Source organism: Chelon labrosus (assembly GCF_963514085.1).
Source record: "Chelon labrosus genome assembly, chromosome: 11".
Taxonomy (NCBI): domain Eukaryota; kingdom Metazoa; phylum Chordata; class Actinopteri; order Mugiliformes; family Mugilidae; genus Chelon; species Chelon labrosus.
This window is the reverse complement of record NC_140344.1, coordinates 29,420,985-29,439,443: the sequence shown is the minus strand read 5'-3', so window position 1 is coordinate 29,439,443 and position 18,459 is coordinate 29,420,985. Positions and strand designations below refer to the sequence as shown.

General features: G+C 45.0%; 1 protein-coding gene across 5 annotated transcripts in view; it reads right to left on the bottom strand.

Annotated features, from left to right (window-relative positions):
• Positions 1–17,492, bottom strand: part of zc3h18 (zinc finger CCCH-type containing 18) — a 47,555-nt gene extending 30,063 nt beyond the window's left edge. For 2 of the 5 annotated variants that reach the window (XM_084554946.1, XM_084554949.1), the window contains exons 1-9: positions 17,310–17,471; positions 15,477–16,405; positions 13,221–13,305; positions 9,773–9,921; positions 9,341–9,436; positions 7,361–7,503; positions 5,436–5,465; positions 4,952–5,066; positions 2,680–2,954 (exon numbers count right to left, since the gene is read on the bottom strand). In XM_084554946.1, coding sequence (XP_084411072.1) covers positions 2,680–2,954; positions 4,952–5,066; positions 5,436–5,465; positions 7,361–7,503; positions 9,341–9,436; positions 9,773–9,921; positions 13,221–13,305; positions 15,477–16,394 — 1,811 coding nt within the window. In that variant the 5' untranslated portion in view covers positions 16,395–16,405; positions 17,310–17,471. The other 3 variants (XM_084554948.1, XM_084554950.1, XM_084554947.1) reach the window with 2 other exon arrangements.
• Between the last annotated feature and the right edge of the window lie 967 nt (positions 17,493–18,459).

The window sequence follows — 18,459 nt, the reverse complement described above, 5'->3', positions numbered from 1 at the left end:
GTCTTTCCTCATCTTCTCCTAGAGTCGACTTTCTGTCAAAGTTAATGTAGTGTGGAGAGGGTAGCTGGTACCTTGTGTTCTCTACTCCACAAATGTTCTGGTTCTTCTTCTTCAACATGTGCAGCTTCGGCGCTAGTTAACCGCCATTAAAACAGAAGAGGAAGAAGAAGCTCCAGGGGCGTGGTTCTTGTTTACAGCAAACTGAAAACAATTAACTACAAATATTAACCTTGGCTGAAACCTGACACGATACGTTATCATTTTAAAAAACACCTGGATCAGACCCAACCCCGACCGGGACGTCTCTGTCAGTTACCCTGTTTCTCCAGAATTGTGCTCGTAAATACAATTCTATGGAACCACTAAAGAATCCTTCGGTGGCGTCACAACTGTCCCTGAAATGATCTATGCTCTACAGATCACCTCAACAACAGGAAACCGAAACTGAATCAGACGTGACATGTTCACATTCGTACATGACAAACCACTTATTATCAATTAAATTCCGATTCACATCTGACGTAGAGCTAACCGTTTGCTTCCACGACTCCTTGGCACAATCTCAAGTCTGAACATTCCTGAGAGTAATTCCTGCAGCTCTTACAGGAAAACCAGCCACAAACCCACCTGACCTCGATGGCAAAGGCAGTGCCAAGAGGAAACGGTTGGCGGTGGAGAATTGCGGTTTGTGGTCAGGTGGGGTGTGGGAGTTTGATGGTGTTGTTTGTTTAAGATAAACAATAGGAATGAAATGCAAAGAGGAGCAAGAAGGAGGCAGAGGAACTACAGATGTGGTGACTCTCTGCAGGATATCACAATCAGCACCAGTCAACATGGTGAACACTCACGCCTGAATACAGTAAAAACAAAAATATGAACATCTGCTAAGAAAACCTTTAAACATTTAAAATCGGTTGTACAAAAATGCAGATCAGAGCATCCCTGGCCTGTGATAAGATCTAAGGAATGAGCAGAGAGAGAGATATCAGGCACGGGCCAGGCATATTTCAAATAATCTGATCAGTGTTATGCTAGCATATGAAAAAGACTTTGGGGCACATATTGACTGGGAGGTCTGGGAGGAAACAACTAGGTTATCTCATTTAGAATACTGGACTCCAGCAAAAATGGCCAGGTTGGGACTTAATGAGAATGATGAGTGTTGGAGATGTTAGAAGGAAAGGGGCGCTTTGGTACATATGTTCTATGAATGTGAGACGGTGCACAGCCTTTGGGTGGCTGTTATCCAATGTATCAATAAAGTAGTGAAGGCAGAGCTCAGGGAGGGGCCAGCCTTATGTATTTTGGGGATTTTGCTGGGGAAATCCGGCCTATCCACACAAATGTGTACATGGGTGAAGCTAGCCCTCACAACAGGAAGCAGGGTAGTATTGAGACACTGGAAGTTGGAAAGAGAGATCAGTTTTAAGGAATGGAGAGATGAGTTAACCAAGATAGCTTCGTTTGAACAACGTATTTATAGGATTAATGATAAGTTAGATCTCTTTTTGAAGGTATGGGCCCCTTATTTGGAAATGATTGGAAAGTGGTGATTATGATGGCTAATATCTTTATGCTCCCTCCATGTACTTTTTCATCCAAGTCCAAGGAATGGACACGTAAAGTAACATGGTTTTGTGATGAACTTAACTGTCAAGAATGTGCATCTTAGTATCTATTATTTTACATTATTTGCTCATTTCATAATTATTACTGTATGATTATTGTTTATTATTAATTGTATTTATTTATTATTTTCCCATTCTGTGTATTTTGTTTGTTATTGTCAGGTTTGTTCTACTTTTCTTAAAATGCTACTTGTACTTAAACTCACTTGCAATGTTAAGAAAAGTCAATAAAGAAGTTAAATCGGAAAAAAATAATCTGATCAGATTAGATCTGTAGTAGTTACTTATTTTAGGTCTTCAATAAACCAAAACCACGTCCCTAAGGGGTCAGAACGTCTTGTTCTGTCTTAATGGGGGTTGACTAGGATCAAAACTAAGAAGAAGAAGAGGAAGAAGAAGAAGAAGAAGAAGAAGAAGAAGAAGAAGAAGAAGAAGAAGGCTGCAGCCAAACGACAAACAACAACAACAAACACTGAACGTTTAAAAGAAGAGAAAAGTTTCCTGGAGACAGCGTCAAGGAGAAACATCTTCCAGAGAGGGTTAGGGAGTTTATGGCAGCGTTGGATGACCAGAACATTTCTGGAGTAGAGAACACAAGGTACCAGCTACCCTCTCCACACTACATTAACTTTGACAGAAAGATTTATTGGACTGAATCCAGTCCACTCTAGGAGAAGACAAGGAAGACAAGGACAGACTTTAGGAAGCTACAGGAGACCAACTCTAGGAGAAGACAAGGAAGACAAGGACAGACTTTAGGAAGCTACAGGAGACCAACTCTAGGAGAAGACAAGGAAGACAAGGACAGACTTTAGGACGCTACAGGAGACCAACTCTAGGAGAAGACAAGGAAGACAAGGACAGACTTTAGGAAGCTACAGGAGACCAACTCTAGGAGAAGACAAGGAAGACAAGGGCAGACTTTAGGACGCTACAGGAGACCAACTCTAGGACATTTAGGACCAGATCAGATCATCCTCTACTGACATGTGCTCATGTTTTCTCAAATGAATAAAACAGAATAAAACGAGGCAGGTGAACGTCCACTTACTTGGGAGGCATGCTGAGGGGGGAGCGTGGCTTCATCTTGTCCTCGTCCTTCTTCTCCCGGATGTCCCGAGGAGGACGCATCCTGGGCCTGTCCTTCTCGTCTCTCTTCATCCGGTCCCTCTCCCACTCTTCTTTCCTCCTCATCCTCTCCTTCTCCCTCTCCTTCTCTCTCTCCCTCTCCCTCTCCCGCTGCCGACGCTCCCTCTCACGGTGATCTCTCTCCCTGTCACGGTCGCGGTTACGCTCCCGGGGGTCGCGCTCCCGCTCGCGTTCCTGCTGAAGCAGAGACGAAAAGAAACGTGAAATAAATCTAATTAAAATCATGTTTGGATCAGCTGGCAGAGGTGCATTTCCATTTAGAGATATTTCTCTTTCAAAACTGTTTATTATGAAACAGACGTTCTACAATCTAACGTCCTCGTTGGTTCCAGAGGTTTGTGGCGTCTCCTCCATCGTCTCCTTCTAGTTTCTCGTCTTTCATGAGTCTCTGCTCTTGTCCAGCTCTCCTCTGTCCTCAGACTTTTTAAATCCTGATGCTGCTCTCAGAGCTGGAGCTTCAGTCCTGATCTGGATCTAAAGGTTTTTTAACCACCTGGACTTTAAAGGTGACATAGAATGATTGAACGGGGTATTTATCCTTGATCTGTGATGTGACATGCAGACAACAAAATTTAGGTTGGGTCTGTAATGCCTTAGAAGCTTCCTAAAAACCTCTCTCAGAAAGCTATATTAGGGTGGGGGATTTTAAACGCGTGGTTTTGCACCTATTTGGCGCCCCTTCGGGCTTAACTGGCAACCTCATTATGAAATGCAAGCACTTGACGCTGATTGGCTGCATTTGCTGCCACTCAAAAGAATATAAACTTCGCTATAGAGAGCCGAAGTCCCGCCCCTCTACTTACCGAAGGGAGTTTTGGTCGGTTCTGTACGCGCCAGCATGCGGGACTTGTAGTTCGTTTAATTACGTATTTTCCATAGCGTTTTACTGAACTATCTTGCGACAAACTGTGACATTCTTGACATGTAAAATCATTTTTTATTCTGAAAAACAACATATGTATAATCCAAGGCACAAGTCGATCGGGACCAGAAAATAATTTATCTTTCGCCATAGACTGCCGTTCACAAACGAAGTAGCAGTCTGTGGTTGAATGTAGTTGGAATCCGATTATAAATGAACAGCAGCCACGCATCTCGTGCATTTCTTTCGGTGGGAATGTAATGGAAAGTTTGCACACCGCTTGCACAGCCTGGAAGAGCACACCTCGGAACGCGACTCGCCATTTCGCCTTGAACTCCGCAAGCACTGCTGCAATGTACTTCCCGTTGGAGGCGAGAGGGCGGATGTATGCAAATTATTTTGAAGGGGAGGGAATTGAATGAGAGTGGGGGGGCAGTAAGATACATGTTACGTAATATGTATCCGTTGTTCAGATTGGGCCATTTTCTGGCTGACATTTCTAAAGGAGGAATTTCTATGAAACGGAGATGTTCAGAATGTCTAGCACTTTTCGTATGTTCGTGAATGCGGGCAGACTACCGTTATTCAACTAAGACAAGGTAAAAACGTTTTTTCATTCTCTGTCACCTTTAAGGCGAACACTTATGATCAGATCAAAGCATAGTCTGTATATAAATATGGACACCACGTCTCCTCTTCCTCTCATTGGTCAAACTGACTCTATGTTCCCGGGGATATGGGCGGCGCCATCTTGTGAGTTTGGATCCAGAGTCTGATCAGTACGGTCTGAGGGCGGAGCCACGTGGAGCCGTGATATTGATGCCCCGCCCACACTTCCTCCAGACTCACTCATGTTTTAGTTTAATTAATACTACGCTCTGCTCTACCTCCACCTGGTACAAGGAGATGATGGATTATACACTGGACTTATATTAATTTATTTTTTAGAGCTCTCATGGAGCGGTTGGCATGGCAACTGGGGTCGCCATTATGTCACATCCTGTTTCTATAACAGAAACTGATCCAAATGATCGACTCTCGAACATTCATCAACATTATATTAACTACGTAAAATGACAGAAACCATCCATGAAATAATTATTTGACGTGTGTTTTAGTGTTTTAGTTCGGCCCAAGTCCCGCCCACTAACATGGAGGAGGTGGAGCTTATGACCTATACTGCAGCCAGCCACCAGGGGGAGCTCTACTTGCTTTGAGTTCACTGTGGAGGAGCTGTTCTGACCTCCATCTTTATACGGTCTATGAAGCCCATATCGGCCTTCCAGCTGGTCAGACTGTGGAGGATACTCACGCTGTAGTGGTAGGGGAGAGGAGCTTCTGTGTACTGAACTCTGAAGTTTTCATACTGGCCTCCTCGCCACAGAGCCTCCATCTCATAGTCATAGTATGGGTCAGCGTAGGGATCACTGCAGAGGAGGCAAACGTGCAGACACACAGGAAACAGATTGGTTGGTTGTGTTACATCTCACATGGTGATAACAGAAGTTTATTTAAGAATAGATCTCAGTGACTCAGTCTGATGTGAATCACTTCGATTATTTTAGTTGAAAAGAAAAAGAACATCATCTTATTTGGTCTCTTATCGTTTCAGAGCAGGAACATTTTGACTCACTTCCACAAACATTAGTTTCATGACACTAATGGTCCGTTTGATAAGGAACATGTGTCACAATCAAGGTTTAAAGTGTGCAATCTCACAGGTCCCAGGACAGTCAGGACCGTGGTGTGTTGTGTCCACACTGTCACTAAAACTGTTTAAGTTTAATCCCACTCACCTGTACACAGGATCTCTGAAGTCCATCTCACTGAAAAAGGAAAACACAACAGTATGAGTGAAGACATCACTGAGACCATTTCACTAATGATGTGTGCACTTTAAGGTAGGGCTGGCTTCAAAAGAAAACAAACATTTCCTTGTTCAAATCTGTTATCGATTCATATAATCCTTGGACTTGTTTTTTAAATATCTTCCATTTCCTCCAAGCCTTAAAGCCAGAACAACTTGTCCACAAATTATTTGATTCCAGTAACTGATGGAAAGAAAAGAGTCTTTATTCATTTCCTCCTTCATTAAACTCCAGTAGCTGACTGTAGAAACCAGAACCAGTCTTCATGTCGTCTCAAACCACAGTCTGGTGCTGCTACCGATTCAGAAAACAAGCGTCCGTCCACTTTGAGGGACGGTAAATGATTCCCAACAAGATTTGAATCTGTCGCAAAACGTGAAAGTCAGGCCAGAACATCTGGATCTGAATGTTTGGAGGATGACAGACGCTATGGAGGACTAGAAATGTTTGAGTTCAGGGGAGAAGAAGAACGATTATTAACGACATGTCCAGTGTTTATCAAGACTAACTCAGCTCTGAGAGCAGCGTCAGGATTTAAAAAGTCTGAGGACAGAGAAGAGCTGGACAAAACCAGAGACACATGAAAGACGAGAAACTAGAAGGAGACGATGGAGGAGACGCCACAGACCTCTGGAACCAACGAGGACGTTAGATTGTAGGACGTCTGTTTCATAATGAACAGTTTTGAAAGAGAAATATCTCTATATTCCACACTGCCAGCTGATCCAGTGATTTTTATTAGATTCATTTCACGTTTCTTATTGTTTGTACCACGTCACATGGCCAGACCCCAGCAGAGCCTGCAGAGCCCAGCAGAGCCTGCAGACCCCAGCAGAGCCTCCAGAGCCCAGCAGACCCCAGCAGAGCCTGCAGAGCCCAGCAGAGCCTGCAGACCCCAGCAGACCCCAGCAGAGCCTGCAGACCCCAGCAGACCCCAGCAGAGCCTGCAGACCCCAGCAGACCCCAGCAGAGCCTGCAGAGCCCAGCAGAGCCTGCAGACCCCAGCAGACCCCAGCAGACCCCAGCAGAGCCTGCAGACCCCAGCAGACCCCAGCAGACCCTGCAGAGCCCAGCAGAGCCTGCAGACCCCAGCAGAGCCTCCAGAGCCTGCAGACCCCAGCAGAGCCTGCAGAGACCCCAGAAGACCCCAGCAGAGCCTGCAGACCCTGCAGAGCCTGCAGACCCCAGCAGAGCCCAGCAGACCCCAGCAGAGCCCAGCAGAGCCTGCAGACCCCAGCAGAGCCTCCAGAGCCCAGCAGACCCCAGCAGAGCCTGCAGACCCCAGCAGACCCCAGCAGACCCCAGCAGAGCCTGCAGACCCCAGCAGAGCCCAGCAGAGCCTGCAGAGCCCAGCAGAGCCTGCAGAGCCCAGCAGAGCCCAGCAGACCCCAGCAGACCCCGCAGACCCCAGCAGAGCCTGCAGACCCCAGCAGAGCCTGCAGACCCCAGCAGACCCCAGCAGAGCCTCCAGAGCCTGCAGAGCCTGCAGAGCCCAGCAGAGCCTGCAGACCCCAGCAGAGCCCAGCAGAGCCCAGCAGAGCCCAGCAGACCCCAGCAGACCCCGCAGACCCCAGCAGAGCCTGCAGACCCCAGCAGAGCCTGCAGACCCCAGCAGACCCCAGCAGAGCCTCCAGAGCCTGCAGAGCCTGCAGAGCCCAGCAGAGCCTGCAGACCCCAGCAGAGCCTCCAGAGCCTGCAGACCCCAGCAGAGCCTGCAGAGCCCAGCAGAGCCTGCAGACCCCAGCAGAGCCTGCAGACCCCAGCAGACCCCAGCAGACCCCTGGTTTAACCCACTGAACTAAACCCTGCTGCAGCTGCTGCTGGCCTCTGGAGAGGATGGGAGCAGCTCTTACTCTCTGATGATGCGGTAGCTGCGCTCTCTGAAGAACTCGTTCTCTTTGTCCAGCTCTCTCTCGTCCTCTCCGATCGTCACGTTGAAGCGCTTCTCCTCAAAGTCGGGCTCCTGCTCCTTACGGATGGTGGCCTTCTTCAGCACCTGCGAGACACAAGGACACATGGATTCAGGACGCGTGATCCGATGAGGAGATCTGATCGTTGCATGGTAACACGGTGGGATGAGGTGAGGAGGTGTGTGTCCAACACCACCCCAACACAGAAAGACTCGTGGTGGCTCCTGCAAAGATCTGTCTGACCAATCAGATCATTTGTGGGCGCAGTCATACACATTATCTGATTGGTTGGAGGACAATCCAGGTGATGCAGAGGTTTTTTTTTTTCAGTTGAAATGTGCCTCATAATAAAATCCAGATGTTACCAGAGTCAGATTTTGATAAGAACTGAGTCTGGATATGCACAAGGTTTAAAAACATTAAATACGCCGGGTAGCGTTTGACACGGAACAGCAGGTTTACACGTTGGACAAACCTGGGTTTTAGATTCCTTTGAGTATCTCAGGAAAAAACTGCAGATATTTTCAACTGAGAGATTATTTTAATAAAAACATCAAAACTAGGTGGAAAAGAAGCTAATATACAGTTAACGGATCATTGATGATAACTGGCTAAATATTTCTAGGACATTGTCCTCTAGCTCAGATCTGTGGACGTCGACTGAAATGACTAAACAAGACAGATAACTATTACAACTATTACTGGCAAGTAGCAAAAAGACAATAACCGGGAAATGTCTGAGCAAGGAGCATCCGACAGATTGAGACCGGACAGGATTCAAAACATGGAAAAGTTAACATTTACCCTGAGATAAAATACTGAAAAAGGTGAGCAACACTGGAGGAAATGGAGGGACTACACAGATGAGAGGTGACCTTATCACTGAAAGGAGATCCTCTGTGGGAAAATTTGTATTTTTTTGATTTGATTTTTCTGCTGAAGTCTCAGATAAATATAGATTTATTTCCTTTTCATTTACTATGTGTTGTTGTTGTTTTTCCCGGTGACCTTATGGACTGCACCGAGGTATCATGTGTCACTGTGGACTTAAATGGAGAACTGTGGGGGGGCCTAAAAGCCCCTAGACCTGATCCGTCAGTCTGGGTTCTGTCAGCCCTTCGTTTTGAACAAAGCCTGCTGTTGTGTTTTGCTGTAGATGACCCTGTGTGAATATTTATATGCTTCACTGAAAAAAAACTCAATAAAAAGAAAGTTTAAAAGAAATATATATATATTAAATAAAACATTTTGCAAGTTTCTGTTGTTTTGCGACCGTTTTGGTGGCGTCCAACATCCACGAGAAGTTAGGCAAAACAAGAAGACTTTTATTTAAAAGACAGAGGAGGAACTCGTCTAGTTCCAGTTGAATAAATTTAATAAATTATAGTTAGAACTATTAAGCAGATAGTTTTCCTATTGTCCGGAAACACTGGAAAACTCTTCTGAAACCATTTTAGTTAAACGTTACTGTGGCCCAGAAACAGCTGCATCAGAACACCATGTGTTTAGACATATACTCGTGTTATATTCTCTTTATGAAGCAGTAACACAAACAGTTATACACTTTATGTAGACAGAATGTAAATAAACTTTGAATAAATTGACAACTATGTTATTGTTATATCAGAAAGATAAACTTTGCTGGTGGCACCACTAAATTACTGATTTTGTCTTTCTCTAGTGTCCTAAGGTTAGAAAACCAAAACACAATTGTCCTCCACGGCACAAACATACCTCAGCTAAAAGGGCAGAACTTTCCAAATGGGAAACAGCAGCATTAGGTTAAAACTACAACCCCTGACATTTAACAGCTGCTCTGTTTGGTCTGGAGCGTCACTGAACAACATCATCAGTTTACATACTTCCAGTAGATTGACAGTCAATCCATTTATCATTTCCTTGAGAGGACGTAGAAGTGTTTACCTCTTTAGCGTGCCTCAGGCCTCTCTCCCAGGCGCTCTCCACAGGAGGCTCTGCAGGAGGAGGTGGTGGAGGCAGCTCCTCCACAGCAGGTCCAGCCTGAAAGAGACACACAGTTAATTCACTGCTTTCTCATCATCTGCACTAATCCTCACATTAACAGTAACATTAACATGTGTCTCCACATGTGTCCTGTTGGAACAAGATGGAAAGACTCTCACATGTTAAGATCTGATTTATTTATGGAGGGAAGGAAGGAAGGAAGGATGGAAGGATAGATAGAAGTAGTAGGGAAAGAAACAAAGATAGAAAGAAAGAAAGTAAGGAAAGAGGGATGAAAGAAGGAAGAAAGGAAGGATAGAAGTAGGAGGGCATGAAAGAACGATAGACAGAAAGGAAGTAAGGACAGAGAGAAAGGAAGGAAAGAAGACGTACCCAGGGGTTGTTGGGTATGAGGGGGTGTGGTCCTCCTGGAGGGGCTCCGTTTGGTGAGAAGAGGTCTGGCTTAGTGATGAGGGAGTAGTTCCCTTTGTCGTTGACTCCAGGGTGAATGAACCTACAGTTCATACCCCAGGTACAATTACCTGGAGGAAAAACACACCTCAATTAGTTCTGGTAATAATTTAGAGTCAGTTATTAACAGGAACAATAAAGTAGACAGGGCAGACACAGCTGACACACACCTCACAGACTAGATGTTTAATCAGATAAAAGGAGCGTTCAATTAATAAACACATATGAAAGACACCGGCGCCCTCTGCTGCAGAGCAGACAACACAACAAGACAAGAAAGATGAATAAAGACATGTGCTCCTCATTAAATATTCATCATTTAATCAAAGCATGTTGTTTTTGTCCGTCGTCGTGTTTTTCTGGGTTAACTCTAGAAATAAAATCATCCTCCTCTGAAATGAATCACTTCAACCTCAACCAAAGTCAGTCTGAGTTATAAAAACCTGGTTAATATACGCTGACTGGCCACTTTATTAGGTACACCTTGCTAGTACTGGCTTGGACCTCTTTTGTCTTCAGGACTGTCTTCATGTCTTCATTCTTGGTGGTTTAGACTCAAACAAGTAGCTGGAAACGTGGTAGACCCCACGTAGACCCCACAAGTCCACCTGTCTTTGTTTCAGCTTAGTTCTGGACAAACCAAGACCTGGATGATTGACGGACGCGGTGAAGGTTCACTACTGATTGGCTTTTGTGCAGCTCTATCCAATCAGAGTCTCCTCCTCTAAATTGTCGGGGGTGCAGTGGTAAAGATGGCCTACCATCAAATCCACTCTGTGAGGATGCTTCATAAACATGAACTGAATCAGAACTAATCTACGGCGTCTCCTAGCAGGGCTGAGTTTCACTAGTGACTTCCTGAACAGATCTGATTCAAGGTCCCGAGTCGATTCATTTAGAGACATTTCAGTTTCAAAACAGTTTCGATTCAAACTAAATCTAACGTCCTCATTGGTTCCAGATGTTTGTGGTGTCTCCTCCATCTTCTCCCTCTAGTTTCTCATTTTTCATGTGTCTTTGTGTTTGTCCAGCTCTTCTCTGTCCTCCTGCTACTCTCAGAGTTAGAGCTTCTGTCCTGATCTCCCTCACACAACAACCAAACCTGGCTGCAGCTAGATTTGCCTCCTGTGGACCATCTCCAACAGAACAATGGTCTCACGTAGGGCTGCAACAACGAATCGATAAAATCGATAAAATTCGATTATTAAAAGAGTTGGCAACGAATTTCATTATCTATTCATTATGTCCCACGATTATTATGCCACGGAGATGTTTGTTGTATTAAAAAAAAAAAAAAAAAAAAGTTGAGTTGAGCGCGGAGCGGACGTAGAGGAAAGACCATCAGAGAGACCCTAACGTTGTTCTGAAACATGGCGGAGGTGGAGAAATCAGTACAACCAAGTCATCCACGGTGCAGGACGCCGAAATTAAACTACAAATGAGACCAGGAAGTGGAATCCAGTGTTCAGCCTGGTTTGTAACGTGTTGCTGCACCAGGTATGGTACGGTCGTACGGCGCAGGCCAAGCGGGGAGATTTTTTTTTGTCACGTAGCGTTTGTTAGCGATATGGATTTATGCCTTTTGGATTCGAGACTTCTTCTGTCACATGAACCTCGTTGTCAACTTGGGAAATGGGCAAGATGTAAGTTTAATGATTGCTGGCTTTGTAACATGAAGTTAGAGAGAAGCTTAGCCACGTCTGCTAGTAGTATGCTTCAACATGAAGTAGCAGGCAGGAGACCAAGTGGAGGGATTTCAGCTCAATACATTTATTAACCAGAACCATATAAAGCAGGTCTCACGGCTCATTACAGAACACTAGAATAACAGATAATAAAACGTTGGTGGACTGGAGCCTTCACCAGCGTCCACATTACGGAGATGGAGGAAGTCAAAAAAAAAAGAGACGGATGCAACAAGAGTGACACCTGCTGAACTAAGCGATGAAAACAAAGGAGGCGCCGCCGTGTGGAGTAAACTGGTACTGCTCCATGTAATACTCTGGCTGTTACAGTTTGAGCGAAATTATTTCGTTGATTAGCTGAAACGTGCTGAACAACCTTATGAGGCGAACTGCTGACTCTACTGATTCTGTTGCTTCATCATCATAAAGTCACGTGTGGGACCCCCCCCCCCGGCTGTTTCAATGCTTGAAAATAGCACACCTGGGGTATGATAAGGATCCGTGATATAATCTGTCTAAAGTGCGCAGTAAACTCTGACGGACTGAAATCACCACTGGCTCTATAAATGTTTCCTCAGTTTTCCTGCCAATATGGTGGTGTCAACAAAAAAAGCCAGGTAACGCCTGGAGCTCTATAGCGTCTACAGCGATGTGTTTCAAAGCCATTTAATTCCACTGAAATACATTACAAGACTATGCATGGCACATTGGATGGAGGAAGTTGGGACATGTCTCAGTGCATGTTAAATCACATCTGGAGGGTAGCTGATAGTTGAATGACCATACATACATGCTCACATCTTTTTGTGCACTTTATTTAATATATTTGGCAGATGTAAAGCATACATGTATGTTCTTTGTGTTAGTTCATTTGTTTTTGTTTTTTAAATGATTACTTTAACAGCTCAGAGATGTTCAAGGAGCAACCTGTTGATGCTCTTTCTGCTCTGTCAGCTCTGTTTTTGAATAAAGGGTTGGAAATTAATGCTTTTTTTTGTCCGATTCATCGATTAATCGAAAAAAATAATGGACTGATTAATCGATTATTAAAATAATCGTTAGTTGCAGCCCTAGTCTCATGTTCCCACCATCATCCCACCTCTTCCTCGTCTTTCCTCCTCATCTCCATCCCCGTCCACCAGACCCTCTAAACTAATCTTGTCGTGTGAAACCAGTCTTGCGAGAACGGCGATTTTTAACGAGAGGATTTAAGAAATAATGTTTTGGTGTTTAGTTAAAAAATATATAAAAATGCTAATTCCATCTGACAGTAGTAATCCAGGGAACGTTTGTCCGATCTCCTTCTGTTCAGTTTTAAACTGGAGCCTCAGGTTCTTATCTGAACTCTCAGTGTGGTCTCTGCTGCTCTAAGTCCATCTGAAGGTCCACAGATGTTCTTCTTGACTTCCTGTTGTCTTTCTATCAGCTCCGACCAGTCTGACCTCTGACCTCTGGCATCAACAGATAAATGCTGCTCTCTAGACATTTCCTCCTCTTCAGATTGTTCTCTGGCAGTTTCTGAATCTCTTGAATCTCTCCAATCACCTTCCTCCTCATTCAGATGCACAGTTTGAATATCGGCACACTGTCTTCGCCGTGTCCATAAGCAGTTGAACAGGTGTACCTAATGAACTGGCCGGTGAGTTTAAAGGTTGTGAAGTGAGACATGACCTAGAGGCACTGACCTTTGATGAAGAACCTGCAGATGGGACGTGGTCTGATCTTCCTGTCCGACGGATCTTTGACCTCCCCCTCCTCCAGGTCATCGTCCTGGACACACAGATAAAAACATGACATATCAGAGCGTCTCATCGTGTCCTGACTAGGGACGTCCCGGTCGGTATCAGGGCTGACACAGGCATCGTTCTAAAAAAAGATCGGGCTTCAGCCAGGTCTGATGTTTTGCAGTTAATCATTGTTATTATTATTTATTCTAGATCTGTCATAAACCTAAACCATGATCCTGTAGACGCCAAACATCTTCTTCTTCTACTGTTTTAATGCTGTTGGCGTCAAGGCGGCTAAAAATTAAAGACGAAGAAGATGAAGAAGAAGAAAAAATATGAAGAAAACAAGAGAAAGGAGAAGAAGAGAAGGAAGAACAATCCAGAGAGGGCTAGGGAGTTTATGGCAGCGTTGGATGACCAGAACATTTCTGGAGTAGAGAACACAAGGTACCAGCTACCCTCTCCACACTACATTAACTTTGACTGAAAGATTTATTGGACTGAATCCAGTCCACTCTAGGAGAAGACAAGGAAGACAAGGACAGACTTTAGGATGCTACAGGAGACCAACTCTAGGAGAAGACAAGGAAGACAAGGACAGACTTTAGGAAGCTACAGGAGACCAACTCTAGGAGAAGACAAGGAAGACAAGGACAGACTTTAGGAAGACACAGGAGACCAACTCTAGGAGAAGACAAGGAAGACAAGGACAGACTTTAGGAAGCTACAGGAGACCAACTCTAGGAGAAGACAAGGAAGACAAGGACAGACTTTAGGAAGACACAGGAGACCAACTCTAGGAGAAGACAAGGAAGACAAGGACAGACTTTAGGAAGACACAGGAGACCAACTCTAGGAGAAGACAAGGAAGACAAGGACAGACTTTAGGAAGCTACAGGAGACCAACTCTAGGAGAAGACAAGGAAGACAAGGACAGACTTTAGGAAGACACAGGAGACCAACTCTAGGAGAAGACAAGGAAGACAAGGACAGACTTTAGGAAGACACAGGAGACCAACTCTAGGAGAAGACAAGGAAGACAAGGACAGACTTTAGGAAGACACAGGAGACCAACTCTAGGAGAAGACAAGGAAGACAAGGACAGACTTTAGGAAGCTACAGGAGACCAACTCTAGGAGAAGACAAGGAAGACAAGGACAGACTTTAGGACGCTACAGGAGACCAACTCTAGGAGAAGACAAGGAAGACAAGGACAGACTTTAGGACGCTACAGGAGACCAACTCTAGGAGAAGACAAGGAAGACAAGGACAGACTTTAGGACGCTACAGGAGACCAACTCTAGGAGAAGACAAGGAAGACAAGGACAGACTTTAGGAAGACACAGGAGACCAACTCTAGGAGAAGACAAGGAAGACAAGGACAGACTTTAGGAAGACACAGGAGACCAACTCTAGGAGAAGACAAGGAAGACAAGGACAGACTTTAGGAAGCTACAGGAGACCAACTCTAGGAGAAGACAAGGAAGACAAGGACAGACTTTAGGACGCTACAGGAGACCAACTCTAGGAGAAGACAAGGAAGACAAGGACAGACTTTAGGACGCTACAGGAGACCAACTCTAGGAGAAGACAAGGAAGACAAGGACAGACTTTAGGACGCTACAGGAGACCAACTCTAGGAGAAGACAAGGAAGACAAGGACAGACTTTAGGAAGACACAGGAGACCAACTCTAGGAGAAGACAAGGAAGACAAGGACAGACTTTAGGACGCTACAGGAGACCAACTCTAGGAGAAGACAAGGACAGACAAGGACAGACTTTAGGACGCTACAGCAGATCTGATCGTCTCTGGTATCTTCATCATCACAGATGCAACAAGCAGCAAAGGTCTTAATTAAACATTTTCACATATAACAAGTTAAACACAGAAACATCTAATATTATTGTGAAGCTTATAGACTTGTTAAAGACTTGTCTTCGCTGACGTTGATCACAAAGTGTTTTAAAAGCATCTTTTTTATTCTGCGTTGTCGTTTCTTATGTAACTTCTTGAACGTATCTTGTGTGGGTTTGGTGTCTTCTCCTTCTGGCTGCCAGAGCGTACACATCTCAGCTGCAGCCAAGACTAATTTTGGTTCATCCTCATGTTACTTCCACTTCATGTGGCGCTGAGGCTTCAGTCTACAGCTGCACTCTTCTAGTTTTCTATTCAGACTAAACATCTTGATTCAGAAACGACTACGATCACTTACGTCAATCTCTCCCTCATCGATCTCTCCGTCATCCTCGTCCTTCTTCTTGTCTCTGAAGGAATCTCGCCGTGTCCTCTCGGGCCCTTTGGAGTCGTCCGTCCTGTCTTTTGGAGACGGTGGGAGGATTAGTTTCTTCTCCTTCTTCTTACTGATCTTGTCATCACGTTCCTCCTCGTCCTCTCGCTCTGCTTTTGCGTCATCCTCGTCCTCCTCTTCCTCGTGTGCAGGGATGCTGGGCTCCTCTGGGACCTCCTCGTCGTAATCCAGTTCATGCTCATCGAGCTCTCGTGAAACCGACGCAGAGTCGTCCTTCATCTCCCTCGCTACCACCACTCTCCTCCTGTCGTCCTCCTCAGCCTTGATTTTGTCGTCCTCCTCCTCCTCCTCTTCGTCATCCAGCTCAGCTGTCTCCCGCTCCCCTGATGCATGGAACCCGTCCTCTCGATCTTCTCCGTCCTCTTCAGTCACGTGGCTCTTGACGTGTTCTGGCTCAGAGTCCGGAGACTGTGGTGTGTCAACAACTCCTTCCTCTTCATCCTTCTCCTCCTCTTCCTCCTCCCCATCCAACTGTTGCCCCTGTGGACCATCTTCATCCCCCTCCATCAGAACAATGGTCTCATCTTCCTGCCCCACCCCACCGATTCCTCCTTCAGGCTCCTCATCCTCCGGATCAGAGACAAAGTCAGGGACCACCTCGTCCTCCAGCTCCGAGCCTCTTCCTTGGCTTTCCACCGCCTCCTCATCTTCATCGTCCTCGTCCACCAGCCCCTCGTTTTCGTCGTCACGGAGCACCTCGCTGTCTGAGATGACCCTGTCCTCGTCTTCATCAGGAGACTCCAGCAGCTCGCTGTCAGAAAGACCCTTGTCCTCCTCCTCAGGAGACTGAGGGGACTGTGTCGGGCTCTCAGGAGTGTCCATTAGAGAATATTCTGGCGTAAAGAGAAAACAGATCCCGTCAATAAGTGATAACGTTCTGTGAACTTCAGGAGTAAACAGTGACACATGGTAACAAAGGTCATTAACATAGAGCCAGAATGTAAATAAACATAGATTCTAATAAAACCTGTTTAGTAAATTAAACGACAGCAAAATGAACACAAAGCTTCTCCAGCATTAATATTAAATGCATTCAACAATTACTAGTATTTAATATTATATTTTAAACGTATTAGCAGACCTGCAGCTCAGAATACTCCACAGACTAAATGTTGTTTTAGCAGATTTCTGACTGACGTGCTAACGGCTAGCGGCTAACACGAAGAACAAGGAGCCTGCACGTCTTTAACTTTATCACCACCTCTGATTACAACCTGTTTATATGCGACAGCAGGGATTTGCTTTGTAAATTGTTGCTTCCGGCGCAGCTAATTCAAAAAACACTTCAGATATAGCATGCTAAGCTAACAGCTGAGGTAGCTGCTAACAAGTTCAGATGAATCCTGGGGGTTTTATGGTAAAACATCTCTATGCATACATGATTAAACGTCATGTTCAAGTTTACAAATCCTTCACTACAAGTCCACCTGCAGCCTGATCTGAACACTGAGTCTGGGAAGGCGAGTGGCGCTAGTTGGAAACAAGGCCCACAACTTAGCAACGCCGAGAAAACTTGCTAACCATCAAGAAAACTGTGCTAACTGAAAGCCAAAATATTCTCCGATAAGAGTAAACAAATAAACCGGTTGGATTAAAGACATAAATAACGCATTAGCTTTGAGCGGAGCACTGTAGCACGCTAGCCGCCTTTCAATTAACAATGTAGGCTCCCGTGAAGCTAAGCTAACAGCGCAGCTAAACTCTGCTAGCTGCTAACAACCACAGATTTCCATTCACCTTGCCGACCCGGAGCTCTTTAAAGACGGCGCTGGTGCCTTAACAACTTCCCTCCCCAGCTGATATGGTTTTCTTTTTACGATCTACAATAAATATTAAACGGTTTAATTTAGCCGCTGTGGCGGAGAAAATAATACACCCCGCACGGCACAGCAAGAGCGGCCATTACCTCGACGTCATCAACATACGACAGACTGGAACAGGGGAGGGCGGGGTGGAGGGAGAGCAGCGGGAAGAGAACGAGGGCAGATCTGAGATCAGTCTGTGGGTCGCAGTGATGACGGAAGAGATGCGAGGAGGTGATAAAATCTGATTCAGGATCAGCGATAAAGCAGGCTTAAATTAAATTGAATTAAATTAAATTAAATAAATTAAATTAAATTAAATTAAATTAAAGTTCTTTTTATGTATTGATTGCGTTCACTCTGTCTACTTTTTGGACTTGTGTTTCGAGTCATTTTATACAAAAATAAAATACAAAAATACTTTTCAGCCTCTGTCTGATAGTGTTTAAAAGGTTGTATACAGTATACAGGATGTTCAATACTTGTTGTCCTTGAGAGGCTGCAACATCAGCAATGTCAGAATCGTAGAATACATTCACCAGTGTACCTAATGAACTGGCAAGCGACTATTCAAACATCAGTTGAAGTTCAGTTTGCTTGTTTCCAGCTTCAGGCCACTAGATGGCAGCAGATGTTTTTGAAAACCTGCTGGTTCAAACATAGTGTTTAAATGTGTCTACACATTTGAACAAAGAAGTGGACGGAGGTACAGTAACTTTAAACACTCCTTTAAAAGATGATTAATGTCGCGAGGGAGGCAGCTGATCTCATCAGAGTCCAGTCAGAGTCACAGAGAACTTCCCTCAGGTAGGAGACGTCCTGCAGCAGGTGGGTCCTCTATTAAGGAGTGTACTCAGGAAGAGACAATACAAACTGCAGGAAACCCAGAGAACGACAACGAGAGTCAATCTGATGATGTGTACAGACCTCAGCTGTACATGTAGATAAATGGTTGATGTGCTTCCTTTGAACACATGAGCCCTGACAGGACTGAGAGACCGGCTTGGACAAGAGGCAGCGGCCAGGAGGCAATATGAGCAACGAGAGAGAGAACAGGTGAACCACAACTTCCTCTCGAACATTTC